Source organism: Syngnathus typhle, linkage group LG6 (genome assembly GCF_033458585.1).
Source record: "Syngnathus typhle isolate RoL2023-S1 ecotype Sweden linkage group LG6, RoL_Styp_1.0, whole genome shotgun sequence".
NCBI lineage: Eukaryota > Metazoa > Chordata > Actinopteri > Syngnathiformes > Syngnathidae > Syngnathus > Syngnathus typhle.
Window position 1 is genome coordinate 4,190,987 of NC_083743.1, and position 25,798 is coordinate 4,216,784.

The 25,798-nt window shown below is 42.8% G+C and overlaps 1 protein-coding gene across 1 annotated transcript; it reads left to right on the top strand.

Annotated features, from left to right (window-relative positions):
* esamb (endothelial cell adhesion molecule b) lies at positions 1-25,756 on the top strand. Its single transcript, XM_061281352.1, has 7 exons — positions 1-329; positions 19,739-19,884; positions 20,819-21,020; positions 21,194-21,349; positions 24,238-24,360; positions 24,442-24,571; positions 24,738-25,756. The coding sequence occupies exons 1-7, from the start codon at positions 275-277 to the stop codon at positions 25,207-25,209; spliced, it is 1,284 nt and encodes a 427-aa protein (XP_061137336.1). The 5' UTR covers positions 1-274; the 3' UTR covers positions 25,210-25,756.
* The last annotated feature ends 42 nt before the right edge of the window (positions 25,757-25,798 follow it).

Below are 25,798 nucleotides of genomic sequence, written 5' to 3' on the forward strand. Positions count from 1 at the left end.
AGTACACGACAGCACGGTTGAAGGTGAACGAGGAGCAACTCGAAAGCGGAACAGGCTGCGGGAGCTTGTCGTCCCCGGCGGAAGGAAGCAACGTGCCATGTCCGCCGTGATTGACTTGGATGGGAACATGAAGCAAAGATTCCATTTGCACGACGCGCGTCGCTCCCGTCGTGGCTTCTTGTGGAGTTACCTGAAGAAGCGAGTCGAAGGTGTGTGAGGTGTGCTGGACAAGTTTGAAGAGGCTCCTGCATGCCTGCTGGATGTGCATGGCGCCATGGAGACAAACTTAAGACTGCGAGCCTTGATGGTCATCTGGTGGATTGTTCAAGGTAAGATGATCAATTAAGAGGGGAAAAAGGCTTCTTGTTTGCTTTGCATGTAAACTGTGGTTGACCCCAAGGTCAAACGGTTGGTGTGAACTAATTCCACGATTCAAAATCACGTCTTTAATGAGCCCACTTTTACTATTTGCAATCTAATTTTGCAACTTTGCGTTATTTAAAATCACAAAATACACTTCATTCGAACTTCATTTTTAGAAAGTGCGCAGAAATCTACATCATGTTAATAATTGTTAACTGTGTTGAGTTTACAACATTTTATTACGTCAAGTGGTTGCACAAAATGTATCATCTGGATCCAGATACAGTTTTTAAGTCGATTTTAATCTATTTTTAAAATCTACCTGGATCCACAGGATTTTACTTCGTGCAACCTCTTGTCGGAATTGTCAATTTATAGAGTAGATAGACTTTTGCTCAAAATGTACTCTGAATTTACCATTTAACTTTGCAAATTTGCATAAAAAAGCACAATATAATTCATGGAATGCTTCAAATTTACATGAACATAATTAAATTGCAATCTGAAAATATAATTTACAATTTAATTTTCACAAATTTACTTGAAAGTAAATATATTAGCACAATTGATTTGACATGTTTACATAAATATTAAAAAATTCAAGTTATATATTTAGAAAAAACAAAAACTAATTTTTGGGCTTTTGGGGAGCCTTTATGGTGTCCAAACAAAGTTTAGAGGTTAAATGATCAAGTATTGAAGTTGTTTAAGTTGAAACATGGATTTCCCCCTTCTAACCAGATGATTGAATAGATGGTATGCATGTATTTATGTTCAAAGGGAGAACTTGACTTTCTCCTCAAGGTTAAAGCTTCACTTCCTTCCATGTTTTGGAAAGTCAAATGCAAGAACGAGCGTGCTGAAAAGTCACAAAATGTCTTTTTTTTTGTTATCTTTAGCTTTCAATTCCACTGTGGTTGTGTCGCTTGTGTTTTTGAACCAGGCTGGGAGGGGGCGAGGCGGGGTGCTGCTTTTAAGCACATAGCAGGAGAAGCACTTCTTCATCTTAAGAGGGCATAATGTTGTCTCGGCACGCTTGAACGCTCCAAAAATGAATTTCGACGACGACGATGTTGCTTTATCGTCCCCGGTGAGCTGGGGAATGACATAAAAGCAGAGATTTACCTGGAAAAAAATAGAAGCAGACATGCTCACGTGATGATTTATTTATTTGACAGACAATGACTGCACTGATCTGCTCCGATGAGGTCCTGCCTAACCTCCGAGTTAATAGCGGCTGCTTTAAAAGTTGCTATTTAGTAGACCAAAGTGATAATTGCGTCACCAAGCGTACGCAAACGTTTGCACGCATTAAATATGATTAATTTCTCCAAAGCGGCTCATACTGTGTATAATTCAGACGCTCGTCGGAGAAGCCCCGAAGGCTCCTCAAACTTGTGTGAGTCAACTGAGCACTGCGTCATTTTTCGTTTTGCATTTTTGGTGAACATTTGGATTTAGTCGAGCGTCAACACACGCCGCCTTCATTGGATGTACGGAGAGGTCACGTCCATAAGTATTGGGACACGAGCAAAAGCGGAAGAGAGTTGTGCGGCGCTCTCATAAATGATATGTCGGAGTGAAGTTTTTTTTTTTTTTTTTTTTAAACTTGAATTTAAGTCAAAAAGTTTCTAAACAATATTTGTGCTCCCACGAGTCAAAGTCAGTGTTCGGACTCAGATCACGACCAATCACGGCACTGTGATGTCATTTTCAGTTGACAACAAGTAGCAAAATGGCCGCCCTCTGGGGTCAAATAAAAACATCTGGATCCTTGATTCATATTCCACAAAGACAATATGAATCAATATGAATTCATAAGAAAATGTCTAACTTCCTCTTTAAATGAACGTTTGACTAGGAATCAGAATTGCGCAAATAGTCGAAACGTAATTTGTTGTCACAGATGCTAAAAGCAGAAAATGAACGAACCCTCTGCTCTGATGAAGGACTCGAATCAGGGTGCAGTTTCTTTATAACCATTAACGCCGTTACGTTTGAGTATATGCCAGCTATGTCACATGACTGATCTCTCAACGTGTGCTGAGGACGGTGCCAAGGTGACTCGAGCTTGCAGTCTGAATGTAGCGTTAGCTGGGTTTGCAAATTACCGCCTCGTAGCGAAGCGGTTCTTTTTCAAGACGTGTGGCGTGGACCTCGTGTTTGCCCGCCTGGTGGAAGCGCATTGCATCGATATTGAGCTCTGAGGGTCATCTCGTCATGTAGGGCTTCATTAGCTGAAGTAGAAATTAGGCCAGTGTGGAAACAAACCGTTTTCCCATCAGGAAGTCTCAGAGGGAATAGAAAAGGTCTTGAGGTACAAAACAATTTTGAGCTTTGTAGATTTTAAACCTCCTTTTTTTTTTTTTTTTTTAATATACTTACAGGAAGTCAGTGTAAAGAATCCAAGCGGTAGCATTTTGGACCAATGGAAATACTAACTACGCCACTAAAATAATGCAAAAAACGTTTTTTATTTTAAATTGGTTCCGCTAAATTTTTAGCCAAGTTTACTGTCAAACTAAATAAAACAAAGACTCATGTTTTCCAACCAACCAAACTTAAAGCCTTAAAAAAAGATCAGCTAGCTAAACATAATGGGAAACACCATTGACATGCTAAGGGTTAACATTCGTCACAGTTTTAGAACACTAACAACGAATGTGTGAATAGAGACCTTCAAAACATTTACAAGCATGTTTTATGTGATCATAGAGGTCAATAGGTCATGTGGGGGATTTTATCGTTTGTTACCGGCAACCTGTGCCCATCTCTGGAATCTAAGTGACATTTAAATGCAACACGATGCCCATTATTCTTCTCTGTCAGTGACACAATCTCGTGTGGAGACGATAGTGCCGCGCTGTACGTCTTCACTGTCACTTTACTGAGCCGAGTCCATTTCGGGAAATTACCCCCCACACACTCACACACTCACACATACCAGCAGCACCACCTCGACGCCATGCATGGCTGCATTTGTTAGGCTGACACATACCTTAGTGTGGGTGTTTCACAAGGCTGTCTAATTGACCACACACACACACCCACACATATGGACCCCCGCAGAGGTTCAAGATGCTGATTACAGGAAATGCAAATACTTCTCCAACTCTCTAAAACTAGGCCAGATGAGTTGGTAGGCTCACAAGTCGTCCGATTTGGACTTCAACCAGTTCAATTTTATTATTGCGACGTCAGCGAAACGTGAGAAACTTAAGCTGAGCTCAGTGACAACGTGCGTGTGGAAGCCGACAGGTGTTTCTCCGTGATCATGTGACTTTAAGAAGGTGGTCAAGACTAGCATGGTGATGGATATTAGCAGTGACGCGGCGCAGCTTGTCTTTTAAACGGCATTTGAGGAGATGGGGCGGGGAAAGAAAATTCTTTGTCACAGTCTGCTGGCTCGCTTCTGCTCCGTGCTTACAAATATAATACGATTACATTTTGGCCGTAAACATCGGATTCGATGCCCATTAGGTTGTTCATTCAATCCAACCTCCTCACCGCCGCCGCCGCCGCCGACTCGAAGGCGAACGTGACTTCCAAGCGTCATTATATTCACACACCAATCAGCATTTTGCGCTGGCGAATCGCTCGCTTTGATGTTCGCTACAGTACACCCGCATTAGCCATTTTGCCATCCACGGCCCACACGTTATCTAACTGGCCTACAATGCTAATCAGCCAAAAGAATCTTTCGCGAGCGCCGGGGCCACCAAAGCGCAAATACGAAGGAGCCGAGGCATCACGTGCCCACGCACACTTTCCTTTCCTGAGAGAACTTACATTAAATGTATGTGTTCATTCACTTTTCGGAAGAACAAAATGGCCTATCATCCTATTTTTTATGACGCTCCTATGAAATCGGTTTATTTATTATTATGTATTTGGCTGTCGAGCAAATGAAACGTTCAAGAGATCCCGGTTGAGGAAAATCGCTCAGACCAAGGTTCCAGAACATCATCATGATGTAAAGAATGCATTACAGTTCATTAACATTATTCTTGTGTTGTTTGCCTGGCACAAATCCATTTGCTCCACTCGTAAGCTGCTCCGAATAAGACAATTGATCGTCTGACTAATGTAAAGTGGAAGGAGCGCTAATGCACTCCATTGGCAACCGTCCTGCGTGTTTTCGCTTACCCGCAAAATGACCACGCGGCTAATATTTTGGTCACCTCATTTCATTGGCGTCTTCTGATTTGATGATTTTTGCCATGCCTCCTTGCTCGTGCAACATGACCTGTATTCGATATCACAGGCGTACCTAATGATGCGGCATGTCCTTTATTCAAACAATTGTGTTCTCTTATTTCCTACCACCCTCACACAGAGAGGAATTGGCAATTATTAGTAAAAGCTCCCGACCACATTCTCCGTGACAGTCAGCGTCTTTTTTATTTTACTCCCACTTGCTCGCTGACATGTAAAGTCAGTTTTTTTTTTTTTTTTTTTTTAAATGTGTGCGTCTTAGATGAATCAGTGAGTTGGCTCACCAGTTGTTCACATCTTCATGTGACTAACGATGCGGCCGCCGCTGGTCACCCCAGTCGGAGGCCCGAAGGAGATGAGACGCTCTACCTCGTTTTGCCTCCTCGTCTCCTTCGCAGGGGGGGGGGAGGACCTGAGGCGTGTGTAATGCCGCCGGAGGTGTCCCTGCTGATTGTGGCCTATAAATGATTTATCTCACCGAGTGAATCATCATCCTCCTCACCCCCTCCCACACCGGGTGTGGGTCGTGATGATGCCAGAACCAGGTGCACCTATTCCGATCACTCGTGAAGACTTTTGAATGCTCACAAGTTGTTTGACCTTTTAGTCACGCGTGTTTTGAAGCTCCATCTCGGAGTATCCTGACAGCGCCAGAGGAAACCTGCCAAAGTCTCGGTTTCATCCCGACACAATTATTCTCTTTTATACGAAGGAAAAGATTCGCGTCCACACTTGCTGAGACAGGCAGAATATTTTTTCTTGATTATTATTATTATTTTAAATGATTTCAAAAAAGATGACACCAGTAAGTCTTTGATGTGAACTTGTTTGTCTTTTATCCCGTCGAGGAAAAAGTATTTTCTAGGGGAAATGAAAGGCCTCATATGTAGAGGAAGATTTTTTATGTCGGAAAGGAAAATGGGCCGTCTGAGGGGAGCGCGGGAAGATTATTGTCTCGCTTGGCTGTTTTAGTCGAGCAATTTGAGGATTTTTCTCCTCTCCCCTGCTAGCTAGGTTACTTTGAAAATGTCAGATGATGGGCAAATCGCTGCTTCCGTGCCTCTGGAATCGTCCTCTTATTTCTCTCGTGGAGGAGAAAGCTGAGATTAGTATTCATTGAAGGGAGAGGCAGGTTGCACCTTTCACCAGATGGCAGGGGAGGGACAGCGTGGCCAGATTAATGCCGTCATCTGGCTGCAGGTGTAACCCAGTGTTCCGAGCTCCTGGCACGTTCACGTGAAGGCCAATGAAGGTCCCCGGGGTCACTCGTCTATTGGAAAACTCTTCCGACAAGGAAGGCTAGCTTGTGTGGCAAATTAGTTTTCAGAGTGCTAGTTTTTGTTAGCTTTTCTTTATTTTTAATACCGTAATTGTTTTAGTTTAGGGTTGATTAGTTTCCGTTTTTTATTCAAGTGGAAGGTAGAAAAAGTCACAATAAGTATTGTCGTAAAATATCAACAAAAATACAATTAAAAAAAGTATTAACAACAACATTGTGTGTTAGCTGTTGGTGTGTGTCAAATTAGTGCTAGTTTTTGTTAGCTTTTTTTCATGTTATAATTGTTTTAGTTTGGGTTTTATTCATTTCTTATTCAAGTGGAAGCTAAAAAAGACACTAAGTGTTGTAAAATATCCACAAAAATAACCATTTAAAACAGTATTAACAACAAGGTTGTTGTGTTAGCGTGTTAGCTGTTGCGGTGTCTTTTAAAAGTCATATGGAAGATTTTTTGTTTTGTTTCGGGTCCCCCTGGCTTTGAATCAAATTGCCTTCCGAATGAATACCTTTGGCCTGTCAATGCTGGCAAGAAAAGGAATGCGAGTGTTTTTGTATGTTCAGTTATCTGTCAAAGGCAAGAATAATTGGCTCGTTGGGATGACTGCGACTTGAAGGCGGGCCCGAGTAATGACCAGAACGCTGCTTGACGTGACACTCCCCGCATGCTATTAGTGCGCGACCACCGCCACCTTTGATAAGAAAGATGTCTTCTCGGCGACGTCGTTATATTGGACCCGTACGGTGGACAGGCGGATCAATTACGGGGCTGCGTCTTTATTGTCCTGTTAGCAAAGAATAGAAAGAAAATCAATGAGCGTCCGTAGTGCTTCCCCCGAACGGTGGCGACGGCAAACTTGGCAGCGGAATAGATTAAAAACGTCTTCTCAGCAAGTTCAGGGTCACGTTTCTAACCTCGGGTGGGCCATAACGACAAACGCTTCTAATTCATTTAACAAGGAAGCACAGGAGTGAAAGAGGACCGGCATTTTTCAATGTCTTAATTGTTTTACTTTTAAGAGACATGACACAGTCAAGCTTAATGGCATTGTTTTTCTGCTAATGGGTCAAGCAGCAAAAAATATTTTCGGAAAAAGTCATGGATGTGATTAGCGGTACTGATAAGAACGTTAGTCCCAATAAAAAAAATTCCCTAACACACTCCAATAAAGCTAATCCGCGTGTCCACATCAGTGATTCTGCCATTCGAATGAGATTAGTTCCACCACCGTATGAAGATTATTTTAATTATCATATGATCCATTTTTATTTCACCCAAGCCAGATTAACTGTGCTGAGAATTTTCCCTCCATCGCTGCTTATTTCTCTCATCTGACCCAATCGCCAAAATCATGCCACTTTAAAGTCTGACTCTCTTAAAACCCTAATTTGAAACCATAACTCAGACATGTTACCCAAAACCTTAATTTGCAGTCAACTAAGATTTAATTTTTAAAAAATCCAGGTTTGTCTTGAAAGCCTCACTGGAATATAACATTCAATTGGAACATGGAATATTTTCTTTTGCTCATTTCTATTTCCAGCCCGGGGTTTGCCGGTATGGTCATCTAAATTGCTCTGCCGAACACAGCTGTGTCTATTCTAGAAGAGCTGCTCAAACATGGTTTAAAAAAAAAACAAAAAACGTAACCATGGTACCTGCCGCAGACATCATTTCTGATGTTCAGCTCTAAATCGTCAACTTGTATACGGTATTAAGTCAGCCATCAAATGAGGTAATTTCTCTGCTTGCACATCCTCACGCTTGTCATACATATGATTGATTCAACTTGAAATTGATTTTTGCTTTGACACGCACCCACAATAAGCAGCAACATGCAAAGAGTGAACCGTTCTCGAAACATTAGCCCCTGCGCTATTTTTATTGCTACGTCCAACTGAAGCAAAGAAAACGACGACAACTACACATAGCTGAATTCACTCTGCTAGCGCAACGCTATCAGGCAATAGCTTCAACTGTATCTTATGGTGCACGTAAGCAGTGTGCAGGTGCACGTTGGTAGTGAAAATGGTGCGCCAGGTTTAATTGGCCCATCCGAGTCCAGTGAAAAAAAGGAAATGGCAGAAGTCGGAGGAGATGACACAAACTGGGCTGGTTGCACTGATTTAAAGCCAACAGTTGTCTTGTTTGGTGCCAGGTATCAAGAAGCATCTGCAAATGCATAAACATGTCGAAGGTAGAATCAGAAGCTGCAGGTGTGTGTTTATAAATATATGATATAATAATGGGAAAATGCAATTACATTCTTTTTCAAAATCGTTTTGCCCTAAAATCAGGCATTAATTCAAACCTAAAATGTTATTTTTGTCTACAACCCTAATGTTGATAAGCAGTCCGAAAAATGAATGAATGAATTTTGTTAAAAAAAAAAAGAAACTTCAACAGAAAGTGAAATAAGAGCTTCAAAGTGAAAACAAGGCAACATCGTGAAACTCCAGAAATGTGTCATTACCCCCCCCATATTAAAAAATATTTCCATGATCTTGCGAGTTGTAAGTGATCAGAACATTTGTGCGGCTTTAGCGGGATTTAAATGTCTTTCATTATTCATCTGTTGGCTGTCACGCAGGCTAATTATCCAAACGAAGACCAACACGGAGACACTTTTGAGTCAAATCCCGCAGCGGAGATGAGTGTCATGCCTTTAATCTTCTTCCAATCAGCCCAATGTCAGGCGAGTGGCTTCAAATGAGAGAACAAGCTTGTCAAATGAGAAAGACGGAAAAGCATCGGCGTGTATTTTGGTGACGCATCTTCGGGACAGAAACATGCTACAGACTATCTTTTTTGAGCACTTGATAAAATAAAAATAAAAAAAATCCTTCTTGTCTGTGGCAAATGAACAGACATGAGTTTTCTAATATGCAGTTTGGCTTGACTCATTAGTGTGTTGTGTCCTTGATTCAATTAAGATTGTTCATTACTGAGCTCGCATGATTTTTATTAGAGGCAAATGTTTGCAATGTGACTCGGTTTAGTCTGAAAAATGCCAAATAATTCTTATACATAATATGTATTATATTATATTATATTATATTATATTATATTATATTATATTATATTATATTATATTATATTATATTATATTATATTATATTATATTATATTATATTATATTATATTATATTATATTATATTATATTATATTATATTATATTATATTATTAATATTTACAGTTTACGCTTCTGGGAAGTAAGCTTTGCTATAGAAAATGAATTCATGGATTGTTATATTTTTCCTGAAAGTTTTAATTGATGTTCAACTTTTCCACCTTCCACTCTATTTCGAATATCATACCCAATCGGTCCAGGCACTATTATTATGACGCAATACTTACACTCTATCATATCTTTCACACTCGAGCCACTCGGTGCACAGCGGCAGTCTTGTTCCTGCCACAATAGATGAGCTCCCAGCCTCCCATGTCAAAGAGCCACGGTCGTGTTATGACGTCGTCTTGTCCGCCCTCCCTTCGCCTGCCAAAGCCAGCTTGCGCTGATAATGAGATTAAAGCGCAAAGAAGCATCTTAGTGACCCGGCCTTGGAAACAGACCATTTCGCTTGAGACCAGGTCTCAAGATTTCGGTCTCTGATTATGACCGAGAGGCCGTAAACCCGTCAGGCAGGTGTTGTTGTTTTTTTTCGGAAAACAGCGCTACTTCATTTAATTTGAGGAAAAACAACGGGGTCAAATGAGGTTTACAGACACGTTTACGTTTCGATCTATAAATGCCTCCTCCACAACAACAGCAGCATATGAAGACGGGAAAAAGAAAGACTTTCCCCTCCATCAGTGGCTTCATCCATCTCCACTAATCAATGCTCTGTGGAATTGTGGCTGAATTAAAGGCTTAACCCCTTTGCTGCCAACTGGCTGCAAAGATCTTAACACAATCACGGCTTTAGGAAAGGCAATTTAATGCGTATTGCAACGCTCTGGGTCACACCGTGTCGTGCTGGAGCAAATCTGGCCATTCCCCTCAGCTTTGATGCTTGACGCACTCAATATGTTCCATTTGTGATTAGCAATTAAAGTCGCAATTGAAGACAATTGCATTTGAGTCAAGGTAATGGTTTTGGAAAGGCACTTTTAGCGCTCAGGTGGTTCAATTTAGCCGTTGGTGTTGTTGTGCTAATTTTGAAACTGGGATTGAATAATTGGCTAGAAGCTGATGTATCTTTTAGTGTAGCGGTATATCTGATTTTGGCTAGCACTTATAATAATAATAATATATATATTCGTATTTTAATGTTAAGGGTCTGATGTTAGTGGATTTAGATAGCTAATGAAATACCTAGCAATTTAACTAGCTAGCGTGTTAGTTAGCTAGCACCAAACAGCTTTTTGGCAGCTCCCCCATGTTTGTCTTTCTTGTTTTGGGGTGATAAACATTTTGGCAGTAACTGATGTAGGGATGTAATGTCGGCTGTGACCTTCTGCTAATACGATGCTCTGAAATATGGAAATGAGATGATGAGTGGAAGGGTCTATAAGCAACATCAAAAATCCTTGTTGAGAAATAGGTCAACATCCACATTACGGCTGGTCTCTACAAGTGTCATTTGTTCTGGTCGGTCATAGATTAATTATAGAATGTTTTAAGGGTTAGTAACAAGCCCACTCGGAGATAAGTGTTTTTACAATCAAAACAAATGAGACTTACCCCACATGGCCACTAACCAGATTGAAGCATTGACTGAATTTCTACACCCAACAGCTTAAATGCCAAATCTGTTGCCATTAAGGTGCCAGATTTTGATCAACTTATTGGAGCCGAGAAAAGTAGCTCAAGAGGATTACACAAAAACCAGAATAAAACCTCTTTCATGTGTCTTCGATCATTACCCGGAGATGCCACTTGTTCGACCTCGGGGGAGTCGGCGGGTCTTAATCCCGATGCTGAAGGCGAGCCGTGTGTTTAAATGCATTCGTAAAGCGGACCCTTGAGAGGCCTTAAGAGCTTCTGCCTGCCCATCGATCATGTCAGGCGTGTCGGTGCCATCGAACGCTTTCACTTTTGAAATAATCCATGTTGATTGAGCCCCTCGCACCTTTCCAACGCTTGACGGGGCTCCGTAATTGGGTGGCAGGCGAGCCACACGCCAGCCGTGCTCTGAGAAGCCTTGAAATGATCTGATTAGCCGTGTCGACACGTTACGGGGTGCCGGTTGTGTTTCCAGGAAGGAGGGGGCATTCTAAAGCTGAGTTATGTTGCCCATTGAATCGTGGCGTGGTTTTAGGTTCTGATTACAAACTATTTGAGCTTTTCTGTCCTTAGTTTTGGAGCAGCTGGAGAATGGCTCATAAACTGTTTAAGAGATGCAAAGAACCTTGGAATCTTCAGCTGGAATTTAGACTCTCACCGTCAAGTACGTCATCTGACAATTCAATTTCGGTGGCTTTAAAATTTCAATTCGGTTTCCCTTAAATCAATAATGTCGCATGGATTTAACATCTCCGCTGTTGCCCCCATGCGTCATTTCACACGTTTGGTAGTTTGCTACACTCATTTGCCAAAGTGCATTTTCACACCAAGAAAGACACTCATTAAAAATTGGCCTGGGACCACCATCATCATCATTGGCGTCGGACTTCCACGTGGGTCTGTTGGCACGATGGTTGTGACAGTCATTTTCGGCGTGAAACATGTAAGACAAGGGTGAGAACTCAAGCCCGCGGCGAGCTAGCGGATGACGTTAGCGGACGAGACAGCTTCTCATGCATCGCTCCGTCAAGACGCTAGCCTACAATCCTCGAGTCTACGCTCAACCTATTTTCCTGCAAAAAACAGACTTAGTTTTTTTTGGGGGGTCGGCTCAAATCAGGTTGCACGTTGTGGCTTAGCAGTCCTGGCTCAGCTCTCCTTAGACAACCGTCCTGATGGCACGCAAGCGCGCCCCGAGCGTCATTTTTATACAGATCAACTTCTTGTGTCATCCTCCATCAGGGAACGGAGCTCTGACTGGACTACCCCGGGATGGGAGAGTGTCGCATGTATCACAGAAATAAATGCCAGCATGGTCACTTGCTCTCTCAATGATCTTTTGGGAGCCTTCACAAAAGTTCGACCAGTTTGTCAATTATGATGAATTCAAGAGGGGAGAATATTTAGCTTCTCTTGAAATTGCATGTCGAAGGTCTCTTGGCTGTCACTCACGTTGACCCCCCCCCTCCCTCTCCCTCCCTGGTGCAAGCGACCCAATTTCCTTGATCAGGTGAGCTGCCATCTTGCTGGATAACAGTGTCTTTAGGGCAGCGTCTTTTTTTTTTCCTCTACCAATGACCCAATTTGAAGCAGGCGAGACGGCTCCTCTGTTTCTGGCAGCCGGTTCGCATTGAGTGAGAGCTGTTACCACAAGACGTGGCACGAGGCGAAATGAGCTGAGGGGGAAGAAAATTGAGGTCTAGCCGTGTGTGCGAGCTGACTGGTATACCCAACTTTTCCTTTTTTTTTTTTGGGGTCTCCAACACAAGCTCCAGAGCAATTGTTTTGACTCGGCAGGTTAAACCTGGTATAATGGGCTTCGGCTTCAGGGGAGTAAAAGGCCAATAGATCTTTCCCGCACCTTTGGAAATGGCTACTTGCACTCTGGAATCGAGGAGAAAGCAGAGGAATCTGATGGATAGCGATCTTGGGTCTCGTAAAAATTTTGTAGTGTTTCAAAACAGTTTCTGGACCCATTTTAAGAAAATGTCTGATGATAACTGGGTGATAATAGCGACGTAGTATCACATTAGGAGCATGAAATGAGCCAAAAAGTATTCCGTAAAAGATATTAAAAAACAGACCAGAAATCATTGTATCTTTTATTTTCTATTTTTATTTATTATTATTTGTTTTATTTTTTATTTTATATAGTTTTTAATTTTTTAATTTTTATTTTTTATGTGAAAGGAATGTTTCCATTCTATCTTTTCGAAAGAAATGCCACAGATACCGACACGTTCAATCATATTGTAAAATGACAAGAAACTCATTACGTCATAGCCTCTCCAACTGAGCCGCACGAATCGAATCGTGATCCCACTGAACCGAATCGAATCATTCCACTTTAAAACGCCCTTGAATCGTATCGCGCCGCACGTGTCGAATCATCCTTTCTCTCCGTTATTAACTCGGCCGTTGCCTTTGCACTGTGACTGAATTTGAATACGACACGTATAGATTTCCACTTTTTCAACCCTCCCCAAAAAACGTAACGTCACCGCTACGGGTGGAAATACGCTGACGCTGGATTATTGCGTCCGGTCACCAAAATGATATCAGCGAGCATTCTTCAATCCCGCCCTGAATGCTCAAGCAGCCCGCTGCAGGGCCGCTCCGGCTCCTCCTGACCCTGCACCGAGACCTCGCCGCCAAAAGAACATTTTCCCTACAGGGATCAATAAAGCGTCACATTAGCCGGGTAATGTACAACAGCGGCTCCGTATTAATCACGGCCGCCATTCGCCAGCGTGCCTGCCGCGCGAATGTCGCTCCCGCTCGCCGCTAAATGTCACGCGCGATGGCGGGGAACTGCCGCGCTCAGAGCTGGTGGACTAATGACCACTTGATTTTATACAAATGGCATTTAAGGTTACATGTGAGAAGCCTTTTGTGCCAAATATGTCCGGGAAACGAAGCACTTTCAAGCGGGTCGCTCACATCATACATACGTGCGATCCAAATTAGGCCCATCACTGCTTTTTGCTTGAGTCACTTTGAAGATTTGACTTTTATTTTTTATTTTATAACCACATTCTCAACTTAGCGGGCGTGTCGTTTTAAGTGCTCTATCTAAAGGCTCCACTTTTTGAAATTTCTCTAACCCACTTTTTCTGCATGTGCTCCGTCTCGCTTTCGCTATCCTGGCTTATTACGCGGCGAGAATTCTAGCCGTCATGTCCTAAATACATGCTATTATTAGATATTTATTTTAAATATTGATTCGCTCTATGTAATGGCTCTTGTTAATTATGCATCACTTCATTTCAGCGCGTAAGGTAAAGACATGTTGAGACGCGTCATGTGATATGCAAATGTAGCGTGCTGTAATTCAGACGCTAGCATGGTCTGCTGCGTTGAAATAGAATCGAAATAATGATTGAATATATTCCAATATTGATGTATGTGTGGGCTTTGACTCTTTCATTAACCATCCATTTTGGAGACGTTGGATTATTTGATGCAGCATGGGCAGATTATAAAGATCATCCTGTGAGTTCTCTCTGATGACGTCCCAGTGGAAATCTGAAATCAGATCACTCCACTTGTTAATTACGAGTGGCAACGCAAGAAAGACTCGGCATCACCCTGCGGCCGGCGATGTGGCCGGTTCATCGGGGTGTGGCGGCGCGCTTTATCGAGATCTCCTAGGCGGCCGGTTGTGAACTCTGTTGTGGCGCGACATTACACGGCAGGCCTATTTAAGTTTCTGCGTTGCCTTTCATTGCCTGCCCGAAAGTTGGCGAGGGAGGTCAATGTGGGAATGATGGACAGCTTGGATAAAGAGGCCGCTGGCAGCCGCCCGTTTGAATCTGGCTGACCATTCCTACATGCAAATTGGATGTAGAGTAACGCCCCGCTATTGGCGCAGGGTAGTAACAAAGCTGACGAATAAAACTAATTGACGAATAAGAAATTAAAATGAACAATCTTAATAGTCTTTCCGGTGGCCAATTGAGCGCTGGACGACAGGCAGAGCGATTTGTCTCAGCTCCTCTTGGCTCATCAATACGGCACTAATATTCGTCATTCTTCACGGAGGATAAAGAATACGCGCAGCACCGTTTGTGTTCAATCTGTCGCTTAAAACGTCGTAGCACAGCAATGTAGCTCCTGTTTAACGTTAGCATTATGCTAGCAGAGTGAAATGCTAATCCAGTACGCGATTGCGGTAAATACATAAAATGTCATTTTTGTTTCGCTCTAGTCTGACAGTAAACTACAACTGGGAAGAGCATGAAATCTATTTTTTGACAAATATATCTGCATATCGACATCCCAAGATAGTCATCAACAAATCGCACGATACAAATAGACAACCATTCACTCCCAAGGAAGTTTAATGTCATGTTCGGCAAGTCTTTCAGCGATGAAGTCACATTGTCACGATTAATAGCTTTCAAACGACAGTAATACATAACATTTAAAAGCAGTTTGCCCACCGCAGACGAGAAGACATTGGATTCCCAAACTTGCACACTCCGGCAAAGTTGCTCGACAATAGCCGTCTTTGTTTCCCCACATCCATAAACACCTACATCCCCAGTGTGTGCTATTTGCATGTGATCAAAGCATCAGCCCACTTTCCCCATGCTCTGCCTCAAACCCAACACACTCGCTGCTACCCGCCCTCCCTTGGAAGAAGAACCCCCCCCCACATCGCCCCCATTCCCCATTTGTCTGTCTTGCGTTTCATGTTTGCATCAGCTCTGCGGGCATTGTGTTAAATGTGTTTTGCTTGTCAAAAGGAGCTAAGAAACACGGCACACACAAAGCGTCACATGCCGCCACTTCTGCATCATCACGCTTGTAAATAAAGGCTGCACAAAAGGTGAAGGACAAAGCCAGAGGACTCAATGGCAGGGTACATAATGTGATTATAACGAGGCGGCGGTGATGAAGATGGAGGCAGTAATGTCTCAAATGACTTCATGTTCTCGCGCTATAAATAGTTGGGGTGTAAATAGTTGTACAGAGTAAATGCTTAACGACAAGAAAGCTTGCGTATTTATCCTGACGGGTGCTTCGTGATTTATTAAGACGAATAAACATCTCCTTCAAATAGACACCTGCTTTGTCTCCATCGTGATGGACGGAAATGTTCACAGTAAACTGCTAAGCCCAGCTGAACGTGATTCAGTTGCTAACCAAAACAGCAGCAGAGGAGCACCGCATGTTGAAAACGTATGAAAGGCATGACTGTATTGTCGATTTTTGTTTCTTTTTTTGTGAGCCAAAATTTTAATTCATAACCAAACGGGACAAAACAAAATACCGTAATTTTCTGACTATAAGTCGCGTTTTTTTTTCATAGTTTGGGTGGGGGGGCGACTTATACTCAGGAGCGACTTATATACATATATATGTTTTTTTTTTCACTTTTTTGGGCATTTCATGGCTGGTGCGACTTATACTCCGGTGCGACTTATAGTCCGAAAATTACGGTAGTCATGAGAGCTCAGAAATGGAAAGTGTGCTAACTTATTAGCATTGATTAAAATAGGTCCTTCTAAAGAAAAAAAAGAGATGATACACCTCAAGGGAATATCCTTTAAAGCAATAAACAAACAATCGTTTTTCATTTTCTCTTTATGGAGCTTCTGCTCTGACCCCGAGCTGTTACAGTGATGATAAAACTATTTATGTTTGTTGATATACTTTAGCACGTGTGAGCATTGCTGCAAGTTCTGTGTGTGTGTGTGTGTCACCTCACGCATGCGTGTGGGTGCGCGAGGAGAATCAATTTAAAACACAATCAAAAGTTAAGAGGGATTAAAACCAGTGTGCCCGAGATAGTTGAAAATAGCTGCAGAGATTATACTAATGTAATCCAATTTAAAGGCGCCTTTCACCAAATATTTATTATTGAGTCGCCATCTGTTTTGAAGCCTGTAGGGTCAGTCCAACATGCCGTTTGACACCGAGCGGGCTATTTGGTTGTCCTACATTCCTGCCTCCATCCTTCCTGTCTGTCAAAATCTTACAGAATAACCGATTCGCTCCATTGTCGAATCTGTCGCCAGTTTTCAATGTGGTCAAAGTGAAATTTTAAAGTCGCCCTGATTCCTGTGCCTCTATGCCGATGGATGGATGGATGGATGGATGGATGGATGGATGGATGGATGGATGGATGGATGGATGGATGGATGGATGGATGGATGGATGGATGGATGGATGGATGGATGGATGGATGGATGGATGGATGCCATGTTGCCTGTGTAGGTATGATAATAATAATAATGCTAATAATAATGCTAATAATGATAATGATAATAATGATAATAATGATAATAATGATAATAATAAATAATAATAATTATAATCAGAATAAATGAAAAGAAATTGGGGTGAATGTTGTGATCGATGTATGGAGACTTGCTCAGTTCGACTTTTGGCTCTGTTGAGAGGGACTGACATGAGAGGAGCAAGAGAAGGCTTGGAAGCAACAGAGATTAGTGCATGAGATAGACCTGGGCCGCTTAAAGAGGATCACTTTATCTTCACACAGGACTTTACATGGCTCCCTCGGGGCTTTTGACTGAGCCACGCACTTTTTATCCTCCGCTTGATCTCATACAGACACACGCGCGCGTGCGCAGAGACACACACACGATACGAGGACATATTTTGATTTTATTTCGGGGACTAATAAGAGCCGCACTCTCTTGTTGCTCCACTTTACAGCCATTTATTAGATTCTATCCTGTGTTTATCATGCCGTTTTAATGATGATGCGATCTTATCTCCTCATTAGCCCTCCGATGGCAACATAGGAATGTGCTGCCCCCTGTAGGCAAATATTGGTATTACATAAGGCCCTAACTAGAGCTTAGGGCATTTTGGACCCAACTCAAAAAGATAAATATTTAGTAATGCAAATACCATCTTTAAAATAAAAACTAGGCCATTTATAATATTTTATCTTTTCAAGAAAAACCAAGTACCCAAATTATAAAAATGTATTTTGATTCATCAAGCTCAATCAATCTTGTCACTTGTAATATGAAACAATCCCGGTGTCGCAGCTTCCTTCTGTTTTTCTGCTACAGCTCTTTACTCTTAAATTTGGGAACCCTCTGCCCTAAACAATTATTGACTTTAAAGGGAAGAATCCAATTAGCCGACATTAAGCATAACTTCCTCCGCCTTTGGGCCAAGTGGAAATTAGGACAATGTTGAACGGAGCCTTCATGGAATCATATGCGAGCGGCGTTTATTGGGCCGATTCCGCTTGAGCTGGGATTCATCTCGGAACACCTCTGTCCGCTTCGCAACCCAGATGGAGACGGCTGTGGATTAAGTGAAGATTTTCCTTCGTTTCATAAACAAGTGAATGACACACTAAACCTGCTCAATGAAGCAGACAGTATTATCCCCCCCCCCCCCCCCGTTTATCATCATCAGTCTACAGTCCACCTGATCATCCGTCGTGATTGCATGATGTTGATTAATCAAAATGAAATATTGCATCATTCCAGACATCCTCATTCTCAAAACCTTTACCCCCCCCCCTCCAGTTTTGTTGTTCTTACATAATGTTACAGCAGATCTAAGGCGGTTTATTGGTTAGCGCTAGCTGATGCTGGAGATGAAATTGGAGCGCTAACAGGATTTGTGAAGGGTGGGGGGGGGTGTTAGAGAAATAAAGAAATGTAACAAGAGGTATAAAAAAAAAAAAAAAAAGACAATTCCTCTGTCTGAACACCGAAGCTGTGCCACATTAAGAATGAAAATGGCCTGCGGCGATGATGGCAGTGAAAGATGTAAATCTCAGCCGTGCAATAGATGCTTGAGGGTGACCTCAGCAAAGGAATAACGGGAGGAATATTAGCATTTTTTTTTCCCCGACACCTCACCTCATTTTAATCCTTTTATTTAAAAAAAAAAATCTATTTTTTTTTTATAGATAGCTTTGCCTGCATCCTATGTTGTCATGACGACCAAACAGGACGTAGGACTCCTTCCAAACAGGCCGGTGTAAACTAGCGTGACATGTCATGATTACATGTGAAGCAAAGTGATTAGCTCTGTTCATTTTTGATTACTCTAGTATCAAAGTGTGTGTTTATGTTTATGCATGTATGTGAGCATTATATCATCATATCCATGTCCGGCTGAGCTGTTATACCTCACGTGAGGTGAGAGGATTGAGCCCGGGATTGTTCGGGGATTAGTCAACGGGATTTGACAGATTGAGAAATTAAGGAAGAGGAGCAACCACTGAGGCAGAGGTCACTTTGCCATTAGAGGCAGCAAGAAAAAAAAGAAAAGAAAAGAAAGACAGAGTCACTGCAAGTCAACTTTTTTCCAGGTCACAAAAACAACTGGTCCAAATGCGCGCATCCCCACTCAGATCAGCTCAGCTCGGCCCAACCCAACTCCAATCTCCTAATTCCTCTGCCCTGCACATGCATGGAAAAGCCAGAAGGGGAAAGATGTTTCTGGCTGAACAGATGTGGACATTCAAGCTGTCCGTTTGTGGATCTCACTGCTCTTGATTGACCATTCTCTCTTGAGCGCTAAGCTCGTCAAAATCTTCCAGAGGACTTTAGTTTTTTTGGTTTTCCTTTCCCCTCTGGGTTGCCTTTCCTCTCCACAACATTCCAAACTGGAGACACACTCGGACTCCGATTGCTGGGATCATTTGATCCAGCTTCAGCTGTCTGGTTCTGGTGACTGGGAGCCTTGTGAGTCTTTTTGTCTGTATGTCTGAATTTGAATGGGAAATGAAGTGGAGGTGCAGATGCAAATTTCGCAATGATTTAATGACTTTTTGATGCTGATGGATATTTGGCAAAAGACATTTTTAGGACTAGCTTAATTGGCTGGTTAATTTAAAAAAAAAAAAAGAATATCAATTACATCGATAACAGACAAATATATATATATAAATTTTATTTAATTTTTTTAATATTTTGTTAAATATATAAAACTGTATTATATATAAGGAAAGGGGAATTGAAAAAGTCCCAAGCTTTTCTCCTATCAGGGGGAGGCACAGTATTGGGAATAGACTCATTGACAGCCACGTGAGTAAGTGACATAAAAAAAAACGTCTTATATTGAGTCTTACCCATCGTGGTCAATTAAACGTCCGAGCAAGTCAAGCCATATTGATTATTAATAGGCACTACAAATTTGTGCTACATTTCCAGGTGACAGCCAGAAGGTGGAAATCCCGCGGCAGGAGATGGAGGTGGTCAAGGGCCAGATGGTGGTGCTGCAAGCCTGGTACAGCCCCAGTTCGGATATTTCCAAAAACACCATCATTTGGCATTTCATTGGAAACCACTCCAAGCAGGTGAGATAAAGGCTTAAAAACACCCACAGTGAATAATGTATCACTAAATAATGCAGAAAGTACTGATCTGGAGTTGACCATGCCATGACCTCCTCGGGAATTGACAACGGTGATCATCTTTAGTGGGATTAAAGACAACACGGTGAATGGAGGTCACTGTGGCGCTGTCGAAGGAGAATACGTGTTAAGAGGATACGATACGGGAAGTAGTGGTGACCTGTAGATGTGTGTGAGAACGACATGTCTATTTAACACAGCCAAAGCTAATTAGCATTTATTTACAGCGCTTCAAACTGAAAACAAATGGTTTAGCGATTAAAAAAAAAAAAGGTTGTCGGCGGACAATAATAACAATACTCTCTCGTCAGTCTTTGTCCCTTTTGAACATTAGTGCCTCACTGAGCTCTGGAAGGATTTGAGAGATTATTATGAAATGCATTTTCAGTTCGAGGCAACTGTAATAAAACTCAAGTTCACTATTTGGAAAATAATTTATCAGCAAGGATCTTTTTATTTACATTCTTGTGGGAGGTGGTCTTACACGTGATGTCCTGAAAGGTCATCTGAGGGTGTGGGGGTCATCTCCGCTGAGATGAACAATTTTGCAACACATGCCACGTCTAATTCTTTCCGGGAGCGAGTGAACCGAATGACATATTTCATCTGCGCTGTAAATATTAGCACGTACAGCGTGTGTGCGTGCGTGAGTCTCGGTATGATTAATATAATCGAAACAGTTTCAGTGTCTGATGCCTGGCGGCTTATCTCGCAGAGAAAATCGGAAAAGTCGCCGTTTGCCGTCTGCACACATCAGGATTATCTTTATGATGGACGTCCATTTCTGTTTATATGCTTAATCTCTACCAGCAAATATGCCCGCCAACCAATGCAATTATAATGGATGATATGCAGAACTTATTTGATGCATTACCAGGTGATCAACTTCAGCTCGGGGGAGGTGGGCCACGGACAGAATGACTTCAGCACTCGGGCGGGCTTCAGCGCCGCCATGCCCTCCGCCAACCTCTCCATCTTCATCAACAACACGCAGGAGACGGACTCGGGGTCCTACGTGTGCGACGTCATCATACCCGGAGGCACCGGCCTTTCTGGACAGATGCGTCTTAATGTCAAAGGTAACGCCGACCCCCTGGCATCGCTGCATAAAGGTCAGGTGTGATCAGAAATGCCAGGACACTGCTACTTCCACTAAAGGCCTCCCTCAAATAAACGCCTACCTTTTCCCCAGCAAAAAAAATATGTCTTAGATAATAATCGTTTCTAATCCTGCTACGTGTCGTCTTCCCAGTTCCGCCGTCCCCTCCGGTGTGCACCATGACTGGCGAGCCCGTCGTCAACGGCAACGTGACGCTGAGCTGCAAGTCCACTGATGGAAAGCCTGTCCCTCAGTACAAGTGGACCAAGACTGCCCCCATGCAGGAGGTCTTCTTTTCGCCAATGCAGAGTGAGTAATCATCAAGCATAAATAAATAAATGTCACTGTGCGGACAAAAGAATTGGGTCACCCAGCTTCCAAAGACTTCACTCATTTTCGGTGTGAGTTCATTGAGTTCACAATTAACTGGCTCTGGAAAACCAGAAAGGGTCCCCCGCCCCCCAAAAAAAACTTAAAAAAAAAAAAAGGTAATGTGGTTAAAAAAAACTAAAATGTTTTATTTGGTGTCTCAATACTTTTGTCCACATCATGCAACTTGAGTTGGAACTTTGTGAGTGACAACCTAAGGAAAAGGTCACTTTCCCCCAACGTGACCACCGTTCATCATTTCCGCCTGGCTACACGGTCTGTAGACAAACTACTCACGGGGCTTCGAAAACGCCGCCCAACCATTGGTCGGACGATTTTTGGGTGAAAATCACGAGAGTAGGTGAGATGATGCAGACAGCAAAGAGGCCTAAATAAAAATTTTACTGTATGTACACTTCAAAATGACCCAAAATAAAAGCTGGGTTGACATTAAATTTGAATTTAAGCTTGCATAACACTGAGTATGTACAAAAAGCTGCACACACTCTGAGAGGAATAAACAAATGGACATGATAATTAGAGAGCTTGAGGCTTGTTTGCTGGCTCACATCACCGGCTTTCTTTTTATTTACATATTTGGCTCGTATGCATTTACTAAAACTTGCTCCGACAAAAATATGCCACTAAAAATATCCACCCTAAAATAAAAGAGCTTGCTGTATTCTCTTTGTTTTACAACTGCATGAAAATTGTATTATATTTTTTACTCTGATGCAAGATTGTTGTGTCAATATTTTTGTCTGTTTTTTTCGTAACCATGCATGTGTCAAAGCAAAAGCAAACGTGACGCTGTTGCCGTGCTAGCCCAAATGTCACGCACCTCGCTGCTGACCCCAACACAACATTGTTGACTCAGCGGCCTCACGTCAGCATCAGCATCGCGTCCCAAACAAAACCTTTTGGGCCGCGTTTGGTACATAAAGGCTCCAAAAAAACAACCAAAAAAAGTAGTTATGGCAATATTTAGCTGGTTAACGCGGTCCTAGCAACGGAAATATTTGGCCGGCTACTACGGCGCTAGCAACAAACAAAAGAAACTTTTCAAACTTGGATGCCGGACCTGAGAGACAAACTAGTTTAGTGCTAGCTAGGGAACTAGCGAGCTAGTATGAGGCTAGTAGCTAGTCGCAGAACGTAAAATGGGATTAAAAAGTAAAATAATAATTTGTTCTTTGTTGGCAAGGGTGCGTTTAACAAACTTCTTGTATTTCGATATCCAAAATGTTTTTCTTTGATTAGTACGTCTTTTATTGTTTTGCTCTATTTAGCCTTTGTTGTCGTTTGTTGTACTAATGCCGAAAGCGGAAATACGGACAAAAACAAACAAACACTTTCAAATCTGCATCGCCATTTGTGGCCATCTGCTTCAGAACCACTTAGCATCGACTGATGTGCATCGTTTATCTCTTTATGACGCTTAAGTCTTTAGATTTAGCAAACGAATGCTACTCCCTTTGATTGACATTGTTGTTTATTTTGCTCGCAAAACACAACACTAGCGGCACTTTAATGCACGCTCGATCTCCTTTGATACTGGAACTTTTTTTTCATCCATCGTTCTCTCATTTTCTCTTCCTGTTTTTTGCCTAATCTAACATGCCCCATGTCATTACTTGATCAGTCCCTCTAAGAGCCCTAAGTTGGATTTGGGCCTGAGAGCATCTCTTCCCCTCTTCATCCCCTCCGCCTCGTTTGCATCACGCAGTGCCATTCTTGTTCATGTTTATCTTCTTCTCTCTCTTTCTCTGATAACATCTAACACACATACAAAAAAAAAAAAAGAATGGAGGCCATGCCCTCAGCCCATACTGGTCCTGGGCTTTATGGGTAAGGGTTTCACCTCATTCATCCCTCCATCCTAAATCTTTTTTTGTTTGTTTAGTTTTAAAGGAGAAAAATCAAAGTCAGATGACAATATTATGTAAAAGAATTGGGTCGATTTTCTCCTTTAAATCTGTCTTGTCTTAGTATCTCATTGCCATGTTGCTCTGTATTACATATAAAATGTTTGTGTTAGAACTCTACATTAGAGAGTTTGTTGATGTTCTCTAGCGCCCAGGCTGGATTTGTGATTGGCTGCCTTAATATCGGTTGTAGTTTTTCCATCATCACTCCACTTTTAATTTATTTATCCAAAATTAGAACTATCATTAGTGTCATGGACCCAATTGGGTCACCTCTCGGGGTTCCTTCAGCAATTGCCTGCCCCTGTTGTGGCATCTCTGGTATCAACCAGGTGTCATTATTCATTACAATTTTCCAAGAAGCATGTTTTCAAAAAATCATCACAAGATGACAACATGCCTCAATGTGTTGTCTGAAGATTGATTCGCAGATGGATTTGTCCTTCTTAACCTTTTTTTTTTTTCTTAATGGCGGCGTTTTAAAGGCAGCTGCTGCAACAGATTTTGTAGAATGGTAATACTGTGAAAGCACAGCGGCGGACACACGCGCTAGCCGCAGTGTCGCGACCTTTGTGTGCAAAAATATGAGACGGAAATCTGCGCTCGTGCGATGTGTATACGCTCGCTGCCAAAGCGGCGGTTGGAAACGTATCAGAGGTGGATTAAATGGTGGATTAATGGCAGGAAACAGTAACTAATAAGTCAACACGAGCGTCATATGGGCACAATGCTTGTGTGCAAAAAAATAAATAAATCAAAAACAACACACACAGTCAAGAGCCCCTTTAAAGTAGTAACAGTAGTCTGAAGTCAAACTGTTATCACTGATTGTGTTTGTGTGAGCAAGAGATAGTGTTTGTGTGTATTTGTGTGCGTCTACGCTCATGTGTGTGTTGGTTTCAGACGAGAGACAAGGAACCCTGCGGCTGAGCAACCTGACCAAAAGCATGTCGGGGAAGTACATCTGCCGAGCCAGCAACACAGCCGGCACAGACAGCTGCTCCATTAACCTGGAGGTTATCACCTGTGTGTATACACACACACACGCACACACCACTCCAGGGCTCAAGCAGGTCCGATTAACACATCATGTGTGTTGTTGTGCAGCTTCCAACGCGGGCATGATAGCGGCAGCCACGCTGGGCTCCATGGTGGGACTGGTCGCCATGGTGCTCTTCCTCATATTCGTCCTGAGGAGGAAGCGGGACACTGAAGAGGAGACAGCCAACGAGATCAAGTGAGAAGTCTCGAAAATAGTGGAAATCATAATATTAGACGCCCCTCCTAAAAGGGAATTGTGTATTGAAGTTATTTATTGCATGGATTTAAAATGGCCGCCACATGATTTGTTTTGCTATTGGCGGGCTGGCTAATTGAAACGTTTTTGTGCTGTCCGTATAAAGAGAGGACGCTCAGGCTCCGAAGCGAGTTTCGTGGGCAAAGAGCAACACGGGCTCGGACATTGTCTCCAAAAACGGCACGCTGTCGTCCATCGCCACCAGCCCTCGGCCCGCCGACCACCACCACCACCGCCAACCGGCCTTCAACTACCCCTACTCGCCCTCGTCCACCACCGACACGGGCTCCGTCATCAACGCCTACCAGCTCCGCCCGGGCGAGGCTAACACCCTGCGTGGCCTGCCGGGTTACAATGCGGGCGGGACCCCGTCGCGGAAACATAAGCGGCCCCCCGCCGCTAACGGGGGCCCGCCCCAGTTGGTCCGCATGCCCCCCGCCAGGACGGAGGGGGCTCAGCCTCAGACGCCGCCCGCCTTCACGGCGTCCCCGCGGGCCAGCTCGTCATCCACGCTGACCCGGGCGGGCACGGTGGCCGTCATGGTGCCTGCGCAGAGCCAAGCGGGCTCCCTTGTGTAGCCTCTGATTGGACAGCAAAGAGGGGGCGGGCTCTAATGTTTTTCTGCCTTGTGATTGGACTTCTCTGTGACCTCCTGCAAGGACATTCTATTCATTCATACTACTGACTTGGCACATTTTTTTTTATTTTCCGGAGAGCAAACAGCTTAGGTTGTGTAGTTTTCAGGCACATTCTCGTTGAGGTTTCTCAGGCTTTGTAAAAAAGAAGCTTCAATTAAAAGCAAAGGGAAAAAAAACCCCACAAAATTACAATTCAGGTTTTTATAGAGAATTTAATGGTTGTGGAGCATAATGGATGTGTTGCCCGTGATAGATGGAATGTAAGCAAAAAGAAAAATAGTGAACATAGTTGATGGTGTTGGATTGTTTTCGGTGATTACTGACAGCTAATGTACGAGGGCCCGGGGACATCCCGTAATGGGCCCCGCTTTCCGCTGGTTGTGTAGTGGGATTTAGACGACTGAAAAATTCTGTATACATATGGTGTTATTTGCAAATGTTGAGCAGCTACATGGAGCATTTGACAGTTCGGATGGTTGCCAGTTGTTTTCCAATTAAAAAAAAAAAAAAGATGACATTCATGGGAAAT

Bases quoted from the DNA above. Each gene is read 5' to 3' on its own strand.
- esamb (XM_061281352.1), top strand. From the start codon at position 275: ATGGAGACAAACTTAAGACTGCGAGCCTTGATGGTCATCTGGTGGATT. The intron at 19,885-20,818 runs GTGAGATAAAGG...ATGCATTACCAG, and splicing joins TTGGAAACCACTCCAAGCAG to GTGATCAACTTCAGCTCGGG. The intron at 24,361-24,441 runs GTGTGTATACAC...GTTGTTGTGCAG, and splicing joins TAACCTGGAGGTTATCACCT to CTTCCAACGCGGGCATGATA.